This window comes from Engraulis encrasicolus, chromosome 3 (genome assembly GCF_034702125.1).
Source record: "Engraulis encrasicolus isolate BLACKSEA-1 chromosome 3, IST_EnEncr_1.0, whole genome shotgun sequence".
Taxonomy (NCBI): Eukaryota; Metazoa; Chordata; class Actinopteri; order Clupeiformes; family Engraulidae; genus Engraulis; species Engraulis encrasicolus.
Window position 1 is genome coordinate 47,958,958 of NC_085859.1, and position 20,000 is coordinate 47,978,957.

At 45.0% G+C, this 20,000-nt stretch overlaps 1 protein-coding gene across 2 annotated transcripts in view; it reads right to left on the bottom strand.

Annotated features, from left to right (window-relative positions):
• adamts3 (ADAM metallopeptidase with thrombospondin type 1 motif, 3) overlaps nt 1-20,000 on the bottom strand; it is a 110,195-nt gene that overhangs the window by 29,081 nt on the left and 61,114 nt on the right. For both annotated transcript variants that reach the window (XM_063195558.1, XM_063195556.1), the window contains exons 6-12: nt 17,195-17,278; nt 15,899-16,055; nt 11,192-11,297; nt 8,282-8,425; nt 5,173-5,305; nt 1,772-1,885; nt 1,355-1,500 (exon numbers count right to left, since the gene is read on the bottom strand). In XM_063195558.1, the coding sequence (XP_063051628.1) occupies nt 1,355-1,500; nt 1,772-1,885; nt 5,173-5,305; nt 8,282-8,425; nt 11,192-11,297; nt 15,899-16,055; nt 17,195-17,278 (884 nt within the window). The remainder of the gene's footprint in view (nt 1-1,354; nt 1,501-1,771; nt 1,886-5,172; nt 5,306-8,281; nt 8,426-11,191; nt 11,298-15,898; nt 16,056-17,194; nt 17,279-20,000) is intronic.

Sequence of the window (20,000 nt, forward strand, 5' to 3'; positions counted from 1 at the left end):
TTAGGATATACACATTTTATAAGTATGGGACATATCACAAAAGTGTGCCAGTTCTCACATCCCTCATGTATTTACAGTATAATGCAGTCTTGGTATGCCAGATGCAGGCCCACACTACGTATAACCCACTAAAAACAACACATACAGTACACTCCAGATGCCTAGCCTCAGAACAATACACCATCCCACAGTTTGTGTGCTTTCTTGTTTTTCTTACACTTGAGTTTCTGACAACATCAAGGATTCCAAACAACAGCTCAATATATGTCTGAAGAATTTGAATAATAAATCTATTATGCAAAATGGTTGAATGGTAGCTTTTGAAGTGAATATGCGTTTGATTTGCTGTTCATACAAGGTAAAATGTGACTGTGTTTGATGGAAATGGATTTGCTAACATCAGCTTTATTCATAAACATAGACTTCCATTTCTTGAATGGAATCTGATTAGACATTTCCGTGTAAGCCACTGCGGGAAACCTATGCTTTCACATTACAGCTGTTCACAACTCCTACGTTGATTAGGAGAGTCGTTTTTGAATTTGCATAATACAAAGCAAATGTGCTCTCCATAGACATGCATAATCTCTTCTACTAAAAATAAGCACAAAGGAGCTCAGACTCTGTTTACAAGTAGAGTATATTCATAAGCGCTGTTTGGACTTTATAAAATCTGTTTGGAAGTTGTAGCTCCCTAAAACTTGTATTTTTAAAACGGGAGTTTGAAGTGGAGATTTATGAAAAAACACAACCGAAATGGATACCTGGAAGCATGGAAAAAAGAAATCAGCATGTATCAAGTATCGTCATACGATACATTATTAGTTGTCTGTAAAACAGCCAATCATATGTGATTCCATATTCCACGTTGGTTTGTGTTGAGGTAACAATTCAGGTTTCTTTCTTATCCACATATAAAACATATAAACAGATCAAAATATAGAAAATATATTTTAGAAAAATATACGTAAAAGAAAACCCATAAATGTGTAAACAAGGTCTTAGTCAACACCATATTTAAATTTCATATTCAAATTTCTTTATTAGAGGATAGCCTCTTGAGACCAATTATTTTCCCCAAAGGGCCAAATTATGTAGCGCACATGAAGCTGAGGGCCAAACAAATCGCCTGACTGTATGGCCACATTATATGTGTTTTCATTTGTTCCAACCTCATGGCGGGTCAAATGTTTGCCATGCCTGTGCCGGATTTGGCCCGCAGGGCGCCATTTGGAGACCACTGGTCTACACGCAAACGAGTCAGATAGAGATCCAGCTAATTGTAACATTGCAGTTTATCACCAGTGACAGCTGGAGGCCCGCGAGGTGCCTGGGCATAAGAGCAGTGACCTACGCTGGGTTGTTGCACTGGCGGGTGCGGAAGCGGACTCCCATGCCACAGCTTCGCGAGCAGGAGCCGAATTTACTCCACGCGCTCCAGACGCCATCTTGCTTCACCTGGTTGGCGTTCTTCCACATGCAGTGACCTTTGTAGCACCACTGGCCGTGAAAGGAGAAGGAGGCAAAAGGAGTGGGAGAGAATAAAGTAAACACAAGTGAGGCCGCTTGCCGACAGCGAAAAAATAAATAAATCATGATTTTCAACATAACTGTTATACACTGTGGAATAAATAGTCAGGATTTTCAGCATAACTGTAAAACACTGTGAAATACACGTTTTTCAGCATAACTGTACATATACATACACTGTATACTGTAATTTAATGCAGGTTGAGGGGGGACAAATGGCCCAGTGAAACCCTGCATTTACCTTGCCAGGTGCACACTCGGTTCCGTCCAGAGGCGGCCCCTTCTTGGTCTTGCAGAAATAGGGGTTGTCGGGGTGGCTGCACCACAGCTGTTTGCAGGGGTCATAGGTGCGGAACTGTGGAAGGAAGAAAAATACACAGCGATGGTATTTGGTGATGGTATTTTTTCGAGGGAAAACGTGTTTCGAGGAAAAAAGAAAAGAAGTGTGTGCTTGAACTGTAATCAAAACAAGATGCCATCAATGCCCCCAATCTTGCTTTGACTCATTTTCAATGTAATTGCATAGTGACACCCAGCGACTCCTGCAGTGAGGTACAGAGAACCACCTGAGGCTACACTGAAGGCCAGCACACAGCCTTCACAGCCTTATTACTTACACAAGGGCAACGCCACAAAATAACAAGCGGCAGCCTACTGCACTGCATAGTGTTTTGCTTCTGCTCTCACTCAGTAAAATTGTCAAACAAGAGCTCCTGTTAGCCCCAATGTAGTGGCATGGTGACACTCATCCACCACAACAACAAAGGGCACAGGGAACCACCCGATGCTATAGTGACAGCCATTTGCTTTCACAGCGTTAGTATTTGAGATGAGAACAGCATTCGGGACAACAGTGTCGGGACAACAAGGACTACTGTTGGCCTCATTTTCAAAGTAATAATACTGCCACCCACCCCAGCTGAAGCCCAGAGAACCACAGAGAACGACAGTGCGACACTGCAGTACAAACCAGCTGCTTTCACAGCATCGGTGCGTAGCCTACCTGCACATGAAGCCAGCACTCAGTCTGGACAGCATATCAAGCAGCGGCCTGATGTGTGTCGTGTACGGTAGCGGGCTTATAGAACAGCACACCGTAAACAACAGGCAATTACTGTACAAGATGGAGGAACATGGGGTGCTCTGGCAGCTCTAATGAATCACAGGTGTGCCGCTCGGCTGTGAATCTAATCTGCCGTTTAAAAGCCCTCTTCAATACAAACACAATCACATGAGCGAGTTGGTGAGGTTGGACAGCAAAACAACAAAGCTCTCAAGCTGACATGTTTTGAAAAAAAAAGAAAAAAAAAAGAAAGTCGTTACATCTTGGAAGACAGCGACCAACAACAAGCACATTGCCTAGAGCTCATGCAATTATTAATTTAGACGTTTTTTTTGGGAGCTGTTGTTCAGTTTTGCTTTGATTCAGAGCTTTTTCAGATCACAAAGGGGGGTCCTGATGTGTGGCACAGGTCTCTGCGGGCGTCTATCTGCGTGGCATGTGAAGGCTTTTCTCCACAGCTCGCTTTTATGCCACGACACCTGCTGCGTCTGTGCGCTGTACAGTAGTTTACGTTGCGCAACACAACCTCACAAAACACATTAATGAGCAACATGTTTCTGCATGTTACACAATGGTTTGGGTAAGCAGTACCTTCAGCATAAGAATCTGAAAAGGTAGAATTTCCCTAAAATGCACAAGAAAACACACAAACAAGCAAGCACACGCATGCATACACACGCACACACACAAGCACGAACACACACATACACACATGCGAGCATGAACACACACGCACGCAAGTGCACGCACTTACGCATGCACGCACTCGCGCGCGCCCACACACACACACACACACACACATACACACACACACCCACACACACACACACGCATGTTTACATGTGTAAAGAAGCCCTGTGCCTTGGCAGTGATCTGATGAATAAGCCGATGATGATATGTCTAAGTGAACCAGCTGCAATGTGCCATCTGAATACAATACCTTATGCAAGCTTTCAGTTGACACCACACACTCCTTCTGCCAATTCCAATAAATGAGACTGAACGTTCTTCTATGTTTTTGGGCTTTTTGCCTTTACTTAGGACAGGACAGTGAGAAAGTGTGACAAGATAGAGAGAGAGAAGAGAGATAGAGGGAAAGGATCGGCAAATGACCTCAGGTCGGAATTGAGCCCAGGTCGCCGGCGTTATGGTACAGCGTCTTAGCTCATTGAGCCACCGTGCCTGAGATGAATATTCTTTTCCCATTAAGCACGGTGTGTCCATGTAGAGACAAACTTAGTTCAGGTGTCATTCCACTGAGTTTGCAGTGGTGCTTATCGACACCAAAATTAATTAGGTCTATAAAAGGCAGAGCTGAACTGAAGCCTGGATAAATGAGTTAGTCATTTATAGAATGATAACAGGACTGCTTAGACGGGAAAAAACTGACTAGGGCGAAAAAACACCTTGGCTTGTGAGACTAATTAACAGCAAAGTCTCGTCACGTCGGTTTTAGTCAAAGTCTTACACACTGTCACAATACTATTAACCTCCTGGCAGCTTACTGTGGCAAAGCGAAAATGAGTGAATATCCTGAAAGGCTTGTTAGCTATCAGTGTGACAGATAAAAGCGTGGCTACATCAATCACTTCATCAATTAAAGAACTGTGCAAGGTTACCTAACCAACTAAGCACCCAGCAGCCTGCACTAAGCAGAAATGAAATGTCAGTTTGAGTGGTGGTGGGCTGGCGCATTCCCATGCGTGCGTGGAGAGCTTTGTAGGTTTTCCACAAGAGAACAGGACAGGCTGTCCAGTCATGGGCAGGTGATGTGTCTTATCTACAAGATGCAGGAGGCCGAGGCCTTCAGGTTTAATAATCCCCTCTTTACAAAATCCATTTATTGTAGGACAGCGCGTGCTGACTGCAATGCACAGCCTTATGGTGGGTGGCACAGCTTGATTTTTTTTTCTTCCATTCTTATTCTTACTCTTGTGTTCTCTAAATAAAGCTGATCTGTTCAGCTTAACTATTCCCAAGAGACCCAAAATAAGTGGGACAAAACATTTCTCTTCAGCCATTTTTAACTCTAATGAAATTGATTTAAAAAAAGAATAATCTTTCATCAAGCCAATAGAGAAGACAGCCTAGATTAAAGCAGCCAGAGGGCTACAAACAGAAAAATGGGGTGTCAATATTTCAGAGAAAACATATCCAGGGTATTAAAAACACTGTGGAGAGCTACTCTACAGGGGAGTCAAAAGCAAGTGCAAATTCAACCCTACAGCTCATTAATATTTCACAGTATGGGGAGGAATTAACTCTATGTTGCACTGACCAAAAAGTAACATTATTCTTGAGTTATCTGTTATTTGTTATCTGAAACAGTTACTTTGAAGTCCTAAAGAGTTACATCCAGGGCTCTAAATTAACACCAGCCAACCAGCCAAATGCTGGTGAAATTTCAGTTTGGCTGGTAGAAAATACCAACTTACCAGCCATTTTGACCCCTTAGTGACTGTGTGGTTGGCTAGTAAGATTAGCATCTACCGGCCACTTTGGCTGGTGATGAAAAAAGTTAATTTAGAGCCCTTGTTACATCACCAAACACTGGTGTTGTTTTTTTACCGTGCACTTACCGAGGTGCAGATTTTGTAGCCTACTCCGAAGTCGAAGCGGCACTGCTCGTCCATAGAGTAGTTGATGCCTGGCAGCTCGGGAAGAGGGGGCCAGTCGTGCTTGAAAGGGTCGTCCAAGAGGCAATCGTAGGAGCTGCAGAAATTTCACACAAAAAAAACACAAATGTTGACATCTTAAAAGGCCTATTCACGGCCAGACCAGGAACATGATTTTAGTTGACAGAAAGACTGAAGAGTGGAGTACTGTGGCATTCAGGTGGTAAACGGGGGGTGGTCTGAAGGTGCAGCTCTTTGACCAGGGCATAGAGGATACCAAAAAACAGGTAGAATGCCAAATGCACGCTTCTAAAACTTTTACAATTACATTTACATACCTAAAAACACTGCCAAGATCTCGGCCACATACAGGGCCTTCGTCAGGACAAAAGTGAACAAGCAGTGTTGGTATTTTAGTTGTCTTTGACTTCGGGAGCAATAGGGGTCGTGTTTCCTAAGGATAGTTTATTACACCAGACACTCTTCATGTGACGCAAATGAAATCTCTTGGAAAGCAGCCACATCAACCATTAAAATAGCTTGTGTGAACAACAGCTAAATGTGTGAACAGATGTGGAGGAGGAGGCACCTGCATGATGAGTACTGCTCGTACATGTTTAATTGAGGCCCATGGCACCCTCATCACAACTATGCAGACTGCTCTTTTTAATGTTTCATTTAGATACAATCATGACACAAAAAATACAAAAACCTTGCTATTACATCCAAGAATAGTTCTTTCATTTCTTTTGAATTTCTGAAGAGAAGAAAAGCCATGACCTGTCATGACTTGCCATGACCTAAACTTTTCAATGTTGCAAACTGGCTTGACTAGAAAGATGTGTTCCGCACGGTAGTCAACACATTCCAATATTCATTTGATTTACATCAAACATATATTGTTTATTGCAGGGAAAGAAAGGAGTGCTTCGGTCCTCCTGCATCTACCAGTCCTTTCCCGTGACGCACCAGATTGTGAAGTGCAGGAGCGCGGAGGATATCTCTCTTAACTACGTGATATATTGTTTATTGTTACATACATACACATAACTCTTGCGTGAGTATGTTTTTATGGTCGTGACAGTGGTTGTCTTGCAGCCTGTTTTACATAGCCAAGGGATCTCCACATGGGCTGCTTCCTCAAAGTCATCTCATCTCTTGCTGCTTGCTTAACATGTCAAATGAATGTGCAAACAGAATCGTTTGCCAAATACTGTGCTGCGCCGTTACCTCGGCTGTGATCAGCGACCCATGTTTAGTTTTTCCATACCTTGCCATGTGTGAGAAATGGTGAGGTGAGATGAGATCCGTCACTTGTGACAAGTCAAAATTGAGAAGTCAAAAAAATAACCATACAGATTTTTGTCGTTTTATGTTTGTTTGTTTTATGTCGTCATACACAACATACAGTATTTCATAATAAGTAAAATAATTACATTTTTTTGTTAATTTTTTTTAATTCTTCTTAAACAAGGTTATTTATTCCAAGGTCAACAGAACTTCAATCTCATTTCTTAATAGTTTCTCTCTACATTTTTGTATTTTGGACCATTGTTATATTTGAGAATATACCTCCAGCTTGCCTTACCAAATAGATGATAAAATTGTAGAAAACAAAACAGAGCTTCAATATCTGAAAAATCAACACCTTCCATATCTACAAACAAATCTCACACCTGAAAACAGACACAGTAGCAGTAGAGAATCAAATGGGTCTTGAACAGTCTCCAGCTCAGGCAACTTGAACTTAATCTAAATGTGTTGAAATATTGACGAGACCTGGTTTAACCACATATGACTTTCATGTGGTAACTCCAAGACGCCATGTATTACCCTTCGTCTCACATCCCCAAAGCTGAATTATTCAGGCCGCACTATCGAGTGAAGTCTTGCCAGGGTTTGCTTTGCACAGCTGGCAATCTCCACCAGTAATAACCACAATTATGACATTAGGTGGGCAAAGAAAATCATCACGAGGATAAGTCCCGGTGAGAGACCTGCCCTCCCTGCTCTTCTTGAGGAGCAAATTTCTCCTAACGGCGATAACGGATAAAGACACATCCGAAGTGGCTGCACCGTGCCAAAAAACCTCTTTCTCTCTCTGCTCACATGACGCAAAGCTGAGGTGGCATTGTCCTCCCCAAAGAACAAACGCACTAACAAGAGCCTGGCACTCGTTACCACCAATGAAAAGCTGGGCTGGGAGCCCGCATCTCGACCTGATGACAACACAGAACAATGGTGCTGAATATTGTACATCCACGCACGAAAGAAAGGGGTCCCTGGCACAAGCTGCATGAAGTCTGTCCAAATAGCGGTGGGCAATGGGCACAAAATACAGGGCTGTGTGACATATATACCCCTGCTGGGCTAAATAGCATGCAGGAATTGATGCCAGGTATACAGGAGCGCGGCACAAACATGCACACATTCAGTCTTTGTGCTGACAAGTGTGCGGAGTGGCATGTCAATTTTGAGATGTGAAGTACAAACAATCTATTTCATCAAAATAAACCATCTGTTGTCAAGCATGATGGCAAGACAGTCACACTCTAATGAGGTGAACAGCAAGATTACAACTGAGGAACGAGGGTTGGTTTATGCTGTGTGTGTGTGTGTGTGTGTGTGTGTGTGTGTGTGTGTGTGTGTGTGTGTGTGTGTGTGTGTGTGTGTGTGTGTGTGTGTGTGTGTGTGTGTGTGTGTGTGTGTGTGTGTGTGCGCGCGCATATTTGCATGCGTGTGGTTGTGTGGTCGATGCATCATGCCAACAAAGCACTGGAATTCAGACAGGGAAGGGGTGATAGACCAACTGTATAGACAGAGCAGAGAGAGAAGTAGAAAGAGTGAGAGCAAATGAGAGAGAGAGAGAGAGAGAGAGAGAGAGAGAGAGAGAGAGAGAGAGAGAGAGAGCGAGAGAGAGACAGACAGACAGACCGAGAAAGAGAAAAAGGAGAGAGAGAGAAAAAGGATAGAGGGAGAGAGAGAGAGAGAGAGAGAGAGAGAGAGAGAGAGAGAGAGAGAGAGAGAGAGAGAGAGAGAGAGAGAGAGAGGAAGAGAGAGAGAGGTCACTCACTGGATGTATCTCTTGAGCTCCTGTCCGCTGCACATGGACCAGTGGTAGCGATGGAAGGCGGCCTGCACCAGAGGAGCCATCACGCTGCCCATGGCCGTCTCATCCCCACACCGGTTACCCTGGCCGTCATGCTCCATGCCCAGCCTGAGGAGACCACATTCACACACATCCCTTACATGTTCAATACATTTACATTTCAATAACATTATTGTTATTTTGGTGTCTGTTTATTTCCATTTTTATATTAGAAATATTCATAACTTTTCTCATCCAGTCCTACCTTTGGTTTAGCTCACTGGTGTTTTGGACTTTGCCTTACGTCTATCTTAGCCCATATTCCATCTTTCTTGATGTCTGTAAAGTACTCTGGACCACCTTCTGATGTTTTATAAATGTGTTTTATGTTCTCACTTGACGTGACTTATTTGCTGTTTTAATGTCTATTCATTTTATGTTTTATGCTTCACCTTTCTTCTGTCTTAGCCCATAGTCTGACTGTTGAATTATATCACTCGCCCTGTAAAGCACTTCGGACCAATTTCTGTTGTTTTATAAATGTGCTTTATACACTCACTTCATATTCTTCACCTTTCTTCTGTTGCAGCCCATATTCTACTGTACTGTGTGTTAGATGTGAAATTATATCACTCTCTCCGCAAAGCATTTTGGGCAAACTTGAGCTGTTTTATAAACGTGCTTTCTGCACTCACTTGACTTGACCTGACTTGACTTCACACATTCTGATGCACTCAGAGGCTCCCGGTGGACCGCAGAGGTGAGTGGGTGTGTGACTGCAGGCTCTTTTTTTTGTTTGCACTTTATTTCACTGTAACCTATTACCAGGTGAAAATGGTGGATCGCACTCAGGTTCTTCTTTTCTTATTATTTTTTTGTTTTGTTTTTACATAGCAGCAGAGAAGAGACAAACGTTTCGGCTGTTTCCTTCATCAGTGTCTACTTCTGTAACTTATTACATACATTATGTACAGAGTAACATGCGACATGATGTATTCATATTGTGGCTTATTGTTAGGCAAGTGCCATTTAGGGGCATGATAGGACACGTTGTTATACTGTTCCTTTTATTGAGTTGTTAGACCTCTGTCCCTTCTCTCTCCATGCCATGTCTACTAAACATTAAATGTCACATGAGACGTCAACTGCAATCATAGCATGTGTATGCCTCATATCAAAGATGCAAGGCAGTGATGCTTTATTGAAAGAACTATGATATCTCGAAAAACTGCAACTGCAAATTGAATGCATTTGTGACTCTCAGTATAACAATGCTTGGTGATGGTGGTGTTACTTTTTTTGATTACTTTCAATTGTCACTTCACAAAGGAGCGAAAGGCACAGGGGGGAGAGAGGGGGAGACAAAGAGGAGCCAGAGAAATAACTGACATGATGGAGAATGAGAGATGATGGGAGAAAGAGAGATAGAGGTGGGGGGGGGGGGGGGGGGGCAGAGTGTGTGGACAGCTACTCAAGAGTGTCATAGGCTTGAACAAACATGATGGAGGAGCAGATCTCACACCAATTCAAGTGTCGATGATGGTGCCATGTTGTTCGTAGATCCACAAAGAACAGACTGGCCACATGGCAAGGCATCATGACATCACCTGATAACACTATCCTTCAGCCTGACGACATGTAGTGAGGTGTCCCTGAGGTAACCTGATTATCATCGACTTTCAAATCTCTTCGAGACTTGGTCTGACCAAAAGCATGACAATTAAAATTTCCCAAATGGCATGGTTGACCCACTGCCCTTGGTTTGCTACTGGTCGTTTTCTTCCCGAAAAGTGGGAGGGGTTCCCGATTGTTCCGGAGCTCAGAAACGATATTCGCATTGCTCCTGGCCTGACTAGAAGCAACGCTGATGGTGTTGCATCACCGGAAGGTCGCGGGCCTGGCTATCCCTGAGGGCCCTTGGTGGTGGTGGTGACATTGAACGATCGGACGGCATTGTTTCTGATTGATATGCTCCTCAGCACAGAGACGCACGCTAGTTTGTCCAAGTGCACAGTACACTTTACGGTATTAATTTGACACTTACAGTCTAAGATCAGCACTGTGAGTATTAAATGTAACTCTCTGAGTGTTGAAGCAACACCATCAAATTTGATGGGTGTGCACAGGAGGGTTTTCGGACGTCACTTTTAAACAGCATCGATCTTTCCGCTTTAAGCCTACCTAATGTGGAAGATTGACCTCCGCGGGTCATTTGGTTTATCCTTTTCCCATTAAGATGCAAGACAGACTCGCAATGGACTATTGGAGTATCTCTCACTCTCTCTCTCTCTGCAGGATGTTTACTGTGGTGAATGACTAAACGGTAGCAGAGCGCTAGGTCATCCAGAATGAGGACGCACTCATAAATAAATGATGCAATCCGGTTTAAGGGCTTGGAAAACAAAGGGGAGAGAAAGCTAATTATTTTCATAGGAGCAGAGCTCCACACAGAGAAGGGGCTGCACATGTCACCTGTGCCATTTAGCATTACTGTCCCCTAAAAACTAACAACACAGCGGCTTAACAGAGTGTAGAAACATAACAGCCAAATAGTTGTGTGTGTGTAATATATTGTATGTGCATGTGTGTGTGGGTCCGCGTGTGCCTGTGCCAGTGTGCGTGCATGATTAGAGTACAGATGTTTCTGTGTGTCCAGAATGGGTGATTAGCTGGGATGAAAAAAGAAAAACACACACACACACACACACACACACACACACACACACACACACACACACACACACACACACACACACACACACACACACACACACACACACACACACACACACACACACACACACACACGCAAACACACCCACCCACCCACCCACCCACACACACATACACAAACCAAAAGATGAGAGCGGAGGACAGCGGAGGCAGGCAACTTACACGTGACCGGTCTCATGGGCCACCACAAAGGCGGAGGAGAAGCCGTCCTCATGGTTGAGCGTGCAGCTGCGGACCGGATGACACATGCCAGTGACGGGGGCGTAGCCTGCGAAATGGGGAGGGAAAGCAGGGACGACAGGAAACAGTGTGAAAGGACAAGTGACAGAATTACAGTGAGAAGAAAGTAAGGGAGGGAGGGGGGGGGGTGAAATGGTGATCACTCATGCTTTAATCATTAGTGTCTGATTCAGTCCATTTTCACCAACACCCACTTGTGATCTTTTGGGAACAGAGCACTGAACTGTGTAATGCAGATGACGTCTTGTGTGGAGGATACAGTGCTTGCACAGATAGCTCAGTGCCAGATAAGCGGTGTCCAATGCTATTATCACATGATTCATATGCATACTCTTATATTCATTTGAACAATACATGCTTAATTAAAAACCTGGCAAAGACAAGTGACGTTGTTAGATATTCTGTCCAGATCAATTAAAACAGTTTGTCTTTCTTGACCCTTAAAATATGTACTGTACATGTGATAACATTTCAATATAACAACCTGGACCAGGGGCGGTTTTAGAAAATCTGAGGCCCTGGGCAAAGAACAATTTCGAGGCCCCCTTTAAATTATTAATTTATAATCGTTGCTGTTTAAATGAAGGCAGCGGCGTAACAACGGAAACATGGGCCCAAAAGCAAGATTATCTAGGTGGGCCCCATCGAACTGCGGCCAAGGGCCCTGAAAGCTTAAATTGCCACCGCATGAAAAATCGATGCATAAATGTCGAATGACGACGGGGCCCCTGACTGGACGGGGCCCCGGGCAATTGCCCGACCTTGCCCAATGATAGAACCGCCCCTGACCTGGACCTGGCAACATCCCCTATGACATGATTCAACTGCACCTGCCTTGAGATCTGGGAAAATGTTGAACCCAATGACTTTGAAATGACAGAATATGGATCTTACTCTTTAAAGATTTGGATTGGCGTCTGCAATAAACGCTATTTTAGTTTGGTAACCCTTTATTTTAGGGATACATCTATTAGCACTAATACATGCAATGTTCCTGTATAAGTAACTTGTAAGACATGTACAAAGCAAAATCAAACATTTGTTAGGCATGTATTCGCAAATGTCTTGTTCACGCACAATAAGGGATTTATTACCAATTTAACCTTAGTAAGGACCTAGTAGGCCTTAGCATTTGCTTAGTACATGCCTTACAAGGTACTTATGCAGGCATTAACATTGTATGTATTAGTGCTAATAGATGTATCCCTAAAATAAGGTGTTACCTTTAGTTTTTGTGCGAGACAAGGTAATTGACTACAGCGTGCGGCTCAGGTATTTGACGTGAACCGAGGCTGAAGGCATGCAGCCAGCTCTACGGACACACCGCGGAATAAGTGGCTGCACGTCAGACATGCGACTTCTCTTGTGCAACCCAAATAATTACGAATTTTTGCATGCACACATGCCATCGCTTAACAAGTGAAGCTGACAATCACACCGTTGGTTATCGTAAATCCCGAGGTACAGCATGTATGATCTAGGGGGCAAAACCAGGTAGATCGGAAAATAGGTTTGATCGGTCCATTACAGCCCAGTCATTTTTTCACTCAGGCAGTTTTTTTTACTTCCTAATCCCCATGACCCCCATGGCAGAGACTTAGGCACTCTGAAATCGAAAAAAGCCACCTCATGGATGTACTGTAGCCTACATGGATGTATGGATGTAAGAAATAAACAGTATTACATAATCATAAGCTTCCATACACTTCATCATCATGACTCCACTTTCTTCTACCACTGTGATTGCAAGCTGTGTGAGCGGGGAGGATGAGGAGTGGGAAAGGATTACCCATGCCATGCCATGCCGGCCCTCACCTATCTGGATGTATCGGGTTTCTGTACCAGAATTATTAATGCGTCCCATTACAGATGAAATTGATTGGGTCACCTCCCTTAGCTCCAGGCGGAGGGAACATTTCCCACCCATCCACCCAGTTTTCCCTTCAAATCCTATCCCCATTTCACCCTCAAGCTGGAGTGTTCCATTAAAAGGGAAACTGCCTGACAGAGAGTGCACGAGAGAGAGGGAGAGAGAGAGAGAGAGAGAGAGAGAGAGAGACAGAGAAAGACAGGGACAGAGACAGAGACAGACAGAGACAGACAGAGAGAGAGAGAGAGAGAGAGAGAGAGAGAGAGAGAGAGAGAGAGAGAGAGAGAGAGAGAAAGAGAGAGAAAGAGAGAGAGAGAGAGAGAGAGAGAGAGAGAGAGACAGACAGAGTTCCACTCTTGTGAAATACCAGGTAATCATAGAAATGCCCTCACGACCAGATCTTTATTTTTGTCTGTGCTGGAGGAACAGACAGACAATGAAGTGTGAGCATGCAAGCCAGTGTATAACAGAGGATGACAGCCAGTTTGCAGAAAAGCCAGCTTGTGGCATGCCGCCTTCCACAAAGGACGCGGCGCGGAATTTTTTTATTAAAATGGAAATGCAGCAAGTCCCCCTAGTGACTTTGTTCTTGTTGTTGTGGTCCATGCCTGCGTCATTCTGCCTGATTCCTATCCTGTTGATTAGTTACCAGTAGACACACAGACCATCTATCCCTCCCTCTCTGACATCACCAAGTGGCAGAAGCATGGAGCGTATTTATTGACTGTATGTATTCCCAATAACCAGTGCGTTTCAATGATTGGCAGAATTGGCAGAGATGTGTGGCAGAAAATAGCAACTAATCAAAGAAGCACTCAACACGTGCAGCTCTGATTAAATGCAGAGATAATCGTAAATGCGCGTCATTTGCGACTGTAAATGTTTTGAAAATCTATTTTTGAATATCAAACCCATTCCTGGGTTTACCAGAGCACACATCAAGTTGTTTGCGCGCAATGTTTTGATTGCCATTAACGTTCTGAAGTAGCCTAATGGTAAAAAAACAAAAAAACAAAAACAAAGGCTCAGCCAAGTGCTGGTGGAAATCAGTGTATCATGAGTCCTGTCACACCACACACAGCTCGAATCGGAACAGGCAGGACACACAATCTGGGCCCTAAGTGAATAAACCATGTATTGCTGCAGAAAATACCATCGAGAGGGGCCTGGGAGCAAATTATTTCCAGAAGAGATTATTTCGTGCCAGATTGTCCTGTCCCCACTTCATAAAGTGCTCCTAACGCAAGGTTTTTTTTCTGTAACACCCAAAAGGCTGCCTTGGCCAATGTGATCTATTGTCAGCATTCACTTTGGGGGAATTACTCTGCCATGATTGCTTTGTCTGGGGTCAGCGTATTGCCTTTTGTAGTATAAATTGAAAAATAGGACCGTAAATGGACTGGAAGCAAAGAATGACATGCACCTGGTGATATGACACTATGAACATGCTGTGCGAGTGCGAGGGGCCAAATGGCTCACTAGAAAAGATTACAGAGCATTACACACATTTATTTCCCAAAATGTGCTAAAATCACGGGGTGTCCGTTTCCTTCACGGGAATGTTCAGCTGACAGATGGCAGCAGTCAGACCTGGAACAGGCTCAGTTTAGTCAGGGCGGATCCTGAGGGAAGCCTTCTGCTTAACTGGAATATGGCTAATGCTTGCAAACAACTGCATTGTTTTCTTTTAATTTTTTTTATATTGCCTCTGCCCGGCCTTCTACCACAAAGCCGTGTGATTTAGCGTGCGCTTTAACAACCCATCTGGTCATTTCCCCTGAGAGTACAGCTTGCTTGCATCCTATCCATACCAGAAGCCACTTAGGATCAAAGGAGGACAACACAGACCATCCACCAAGCAAACAGCCCGCTCCAAAGCTACCCTGCTTAGTAGTAGGGAAAGGTTTCAGCCCCCCTGATCCCCAACATTATGTTAGCAGCTGTGAGGCACAGCAACTGTTAATGTATAGTGCAGGTGCCGCTTGTCACGACAGCGGGAGACTGGGACTGTGTGAGTGTGTGTCTCTGTGTGAGGGTTTTTCTGTTTCTGTGTGTGTGTGTTTATCTGCATATGTGTGTGTGTCTGTGCGTGTGTGTGTCTGTCTGTGTGGATGTGGGATGACTGGACTCAAGCTGTCGGGGGCAAAATGCTTGGGGTCGGCGGATGCTCTCTCACCCCCATGTGCGTGTGGGTTTGTCTGAAGTTTTGTGTGTGTATGTGTGTGTGTGTGTGTGTGTCTGTGCATGCGTGCGTGCGTGAATACGCGTGTGTGTGCGTGCGTGCGTGCGTGTGTGCATGCCCACGTGAGTGTCTTGTCTATGCCTTGCTGAAGGAAGATGGCATGGTCATGTTGTTTGTGCATCTTTCTGCTTGCCTTTGCATTCTCACCCTGCATGAGCATGTGTCTGAAGCTCTGCCCAATGACAAAGCTGGCAGGGTCGTGGCGTGTGCGTGTGTCTTTAAGCGTGTATGGGTGTGTCTCTGTCTTCTCACCCTGCTTGACCATGTCAACACCTCTGAAGATGGCATGGATGTGGTTTGCGTGGGTGTATTTCAGCAGTGTGTGTGTGTGGGTATGTGTGCGTTTGTGCGTGCATGCGTGTGTGTGTGTCTCTGTTGTGAGTGGATGCTTGAGTGAGCGTGTGTTGGCGGTGTGTATATGTTTTTCTCCATCTTCTCACCCTGCATGTGTGTTATGAGTGGATGCTTGAGTGAGCGTGTGTTGGCGGTGTGTACATGTTTTTCTCCATCTTCTCACCCTGCATGCCCGTGGGCCCAAAGCCCTGGCGCGTGAGGAAGATGGCGTGGTCATGATGCTCGGAGTGGTCAGGGTTCTCCTTCTGCTGCACATGGGCCCAGCGGCAGACGTTCTCCAGGCTGCGCGACGGGTTGCCCCTCTCGATCAGGCTGATGGACTGGTCAGAGCAAAAAAGCAGAGAAAAGAAATATAAAATAAAGGACAACATGTGTTTTTTTGTAAAAGCTGATTAAAAAACAGACAGACATACAAATACATATTTGTTTTCAAGCGACCCTTTACCCCCAGAAAAGGGTACGCTTTATAACGAAATTTACAAACACTCAAATATGCCCAATATATCACCCAACAAAGCCAAAAGACAGTAACTGTCAACTTGGCATTTTGTCTTTCGACTCTATGTGATGGCATTGTACCATAGTGGCAGGGCCAAATTTAATACACGCCACCCTCGGTACTCCACCCAAAGACTTTGGCTCCGCACATCGTCTGGCAAAAGCCTCGAGCTCGGTTCTCTCAGTGTTTCGCCAATCAGCAAACAGTTGAGAGTGGTGACGTAGAACTCACCCGCGAGCTCCGTTACTGATTGGTTAAGGTAACTATATTCACACTTTCGTTTTGTTATTTGTATGCTTTTGCGACGCTATAACATAACAGGCATACTAATAAAGCCCAATATGGGTTTTAATTTGAGTTTGGAACTTTTAATCAATCAATTTCAATTAATTTAAATGATAGAGTAAGATCAGACCATCTCCCATCGTCCACGGAGACGGATTCCTCATGGCTTTTGCCAGACTGATTGACGGAGTCAACAGTCGGCTATTCGCCCAGGCTAAGGGCCCCCCACCTGATAGGGCCCCCCGAACTGGCCAAAAGTAAAAAAAAAAATACAGTGTGGTGGTATAATTGTGGTGTGATATTGAAAAAATATTTAAAATCTTGTTAATAGTCCTCTCCACAGTTGGCAGGCATGTCATCTTTAATTCCTAGATCGATGACCCTGGGCCATCTTACAGTAATCCGGCTCAGCATGGTGGTAAGGTATAAGGTACCATGTGGTTTCTGTAATATATGTATTGATTTATGTCGTGTATGAGAGAGGTGAGTATGTGATGCAGTGGACGTCAGGCCCAATAAAACCTCCCCCCTGAAGACAATAAATTACACTCTATTGCTACTACTCTATTGCAAGAGATGCCTACAGTAAACAACGCTTTGCTTGTTAACTATCCAAGTGGATCAATGCTGCCTTCATTGTGTATTTTACACAGCTATTTCCACACAAGGTCTTACCTTGGAGTAGCCGAGCATGATCATTCTCACAAGCACCACGTTGATGTGAACACCCAGTGACTCATCGTGGTAGATCTCGTTGACCTGCAAAGCACATACGGACACAAACACATAAGAAAGCACTTCAGACACACGCTCCAAACACACAGTAACGAGGAAAGCGAGAAACAATACTGATAAGCCACTCTCACGGGAGAGAAGAATAAAATAGTAAACAGACGATTAAATAAACAAACTGTCAATAAATAGGAGGAAAGGGGCAGGGGTTGCCATGTCAACACAAAGCCCTATGCCAGTGGTTTCCAAAACTGGGGGGCGGGACCCCTAGTGGGGTTGCAGAAGTACTGCAAGGGGGGCGCTGACAAAAGAACTTGGCATAAAAATGGGAAATCCAAAGGTTAACAGCTAAAAATCCATAAATTGGTTAGTAACAGTATTCACTTGTACGGTTAATAGATGCATTTACTTTTCCGGTGATTTTCTAGCAGTGTTAGTAAACAAACTATCTAGCAATATTATTTGGATAAAATAAAAATGGGGTGGGGTGGGGAAGGGGGTCCAGAAAATGGTCTCAGGCTCAAAGGGGGGCCATCACATATGAAGTTTGGGAACCACAGCCCTATACAATCTATCTCTCACCTTCTATTGACAAGAGTGGGTTTTTTTTGCCTTGACAAGCCTTTTTTCACACCAGTCCCCTGCTTTCCTTCCCCCCTAGCCACATGAAAGCAGAGTTAGATGGTCCAGGGAAAGCGCAAGTCTGTTAGCCCTGTTGCTATGGACCCCAGATGGACATGAACCTGACAAACAAGCTGGAGAATTTTCTCACATGTGAGCGAAGCGGTTGTGGAGAGAATAGAGTAGAGCAGAACTGGTACAGCTCAACTGTGTGGGACTAAGGGGAATGTGTGTGTGTGTGTGTGTGTGTGTGTGTGTGTGTGTGTGTGTGTGTGTGTGTGTGTGTGTGTGTGTGTGTGTGTGTGTGTGTGTGTGTGTCTGTGTGTCTGTGTGAGAGAGAGAGAGAGAGAGAGAGAGAGAGAGAGAGAGAGAGAGAGAGAGAGAGAGAGTGTGTGTGTGTGTGTGTGTGTGTGTGTGTGTGTGTGTGTGTGTGTGTGTGTGTGTGTGTGTGTGTGTGTGTGTGTGTGTGTGTGTGTGTGTGTGTGTGTGTGTGTGTGTGTGTGTGTGTGTGTGTGTTTGTTAGTGTGTGTAGGGGTTAAATACTGTTGTATTGCAGTGTATTAGCACTCTACGTGTATAGATAATTACGTGAAAGCATCCTCCACATTACTGAAGAACGGTACAGGGTGCAACAGCTTCTCAGAGGAGCACAGTATCATCCTTCCCCTCAGGACAGGGGACATATTCAGCACTTCCCACAGTCCCACGAGCAAAGTGGCAAAGTTCAGGTATTCAAACATAAAAGCAATAAGGCTCTGATGCGGCAAAACAATTATGCAGCTGAATGATCCATGTGTGGCAGGACATAACATCTCCAACCCACCAGGGGGGGGAGAGTGTTAGTAGTACACTGCAAAAAATGAAATCTTAGCAAGCTTACTTTTCTAGTTTCAAGTAAGAACATCTAGTTAGAAATAATTGCTTACAACAAGCAAAAAAAAAAATCACCAAGTCAAAATATCTTGCCCCATGGACATTTCATGGACACAGTGTGTGTGTGCGTGTGTATTTGTGTGTGTGTGTGTGTGTGTGTGTGTGTGTGTGTGTGTGTGTGTGTGTGTGTGTGTGTGTGTGTGCGTGCGTGCCTGCGTGCGTGCGTGCGTGTGCTTGTGCGTGCGTGCGTGTAGTGATCATACAGCCATGTGAAATGGGAGGTCATGGATGGAGGCATATTTGAAACTCCCACCCAGCACATGCAGTACAGCATGCCCATGCGGCTGTGATCACAAAGGAGCAGAGCAGGGGGGCTGAGGCAGGAGACAGGAGGCAGGAGACAGGAGACAGGAGACAGGAGACGGGAGACGGGAGAGAGGAGACAGGAGAGAGGAGACAGGAGAGAGGAGACAGGAGAGAGGAGACAGGAGAGAGGAGAGAGGAGAGAGGAGACAGGAGAGAGGAGAGAGGAGACAGGAGAGAGGAGACAGGAGACAGGAGACAGGAGAGAGGAGACGGGAGACGGGAGACGGGAGACAGGAGACAGGAGAGAGGAGAGAGGAGACAGGAGACAGGAGACAGGAGAGAGGAGAGAGGAGACAGGAGAGAGGAGACAGGAGAGAGGAGAGAGGAGAGAGGAGACAGGAGAGAGGAGAGGAGAGGAGAGAGGAGAGAGGAGAGAGGAGAGAGGAGACAGGAGACAGGAGACAGGAGACAGGAGACAGGAGAGAGGAGACAGGAGAGAGGAGAGAGGAGACAGGAGACAGGAGAGAGGAGAGAGGAGAGAGGAGACAGGACAGAGGAGTCAGGAGAGAGGAGTCAGGAGGGAGGAGTCAGGAGAGAGGAGTCAGGAGGGAGGAGTCAGGAGAGAGGAGAGAGGAGAGAGGAGAGAGGAGACAGGACAGAGGAGAGAGGAGTCAGGACAGAGGAGTCAGGAGAGAGGAGAGGAGAAGAGAAGGGTAATTAGACAGTGGATCCCTGGAAGAGGGCATCGCACTCGCCTTTATATGCGTACTGCATGTCATACAGTGGACGTCCCAATTAGACAAGAGGGGCTGATGTGTGAGTCATCATCACATTGGCCTTTATATGCCATAGAGTGCACACGGCTCCATGGACGGGCTGGTGAAACTATAGCCATCAAATGTCTGTGCCTAACCAGCCAACTACTGTGATGAAGTGCCACTGAATGATG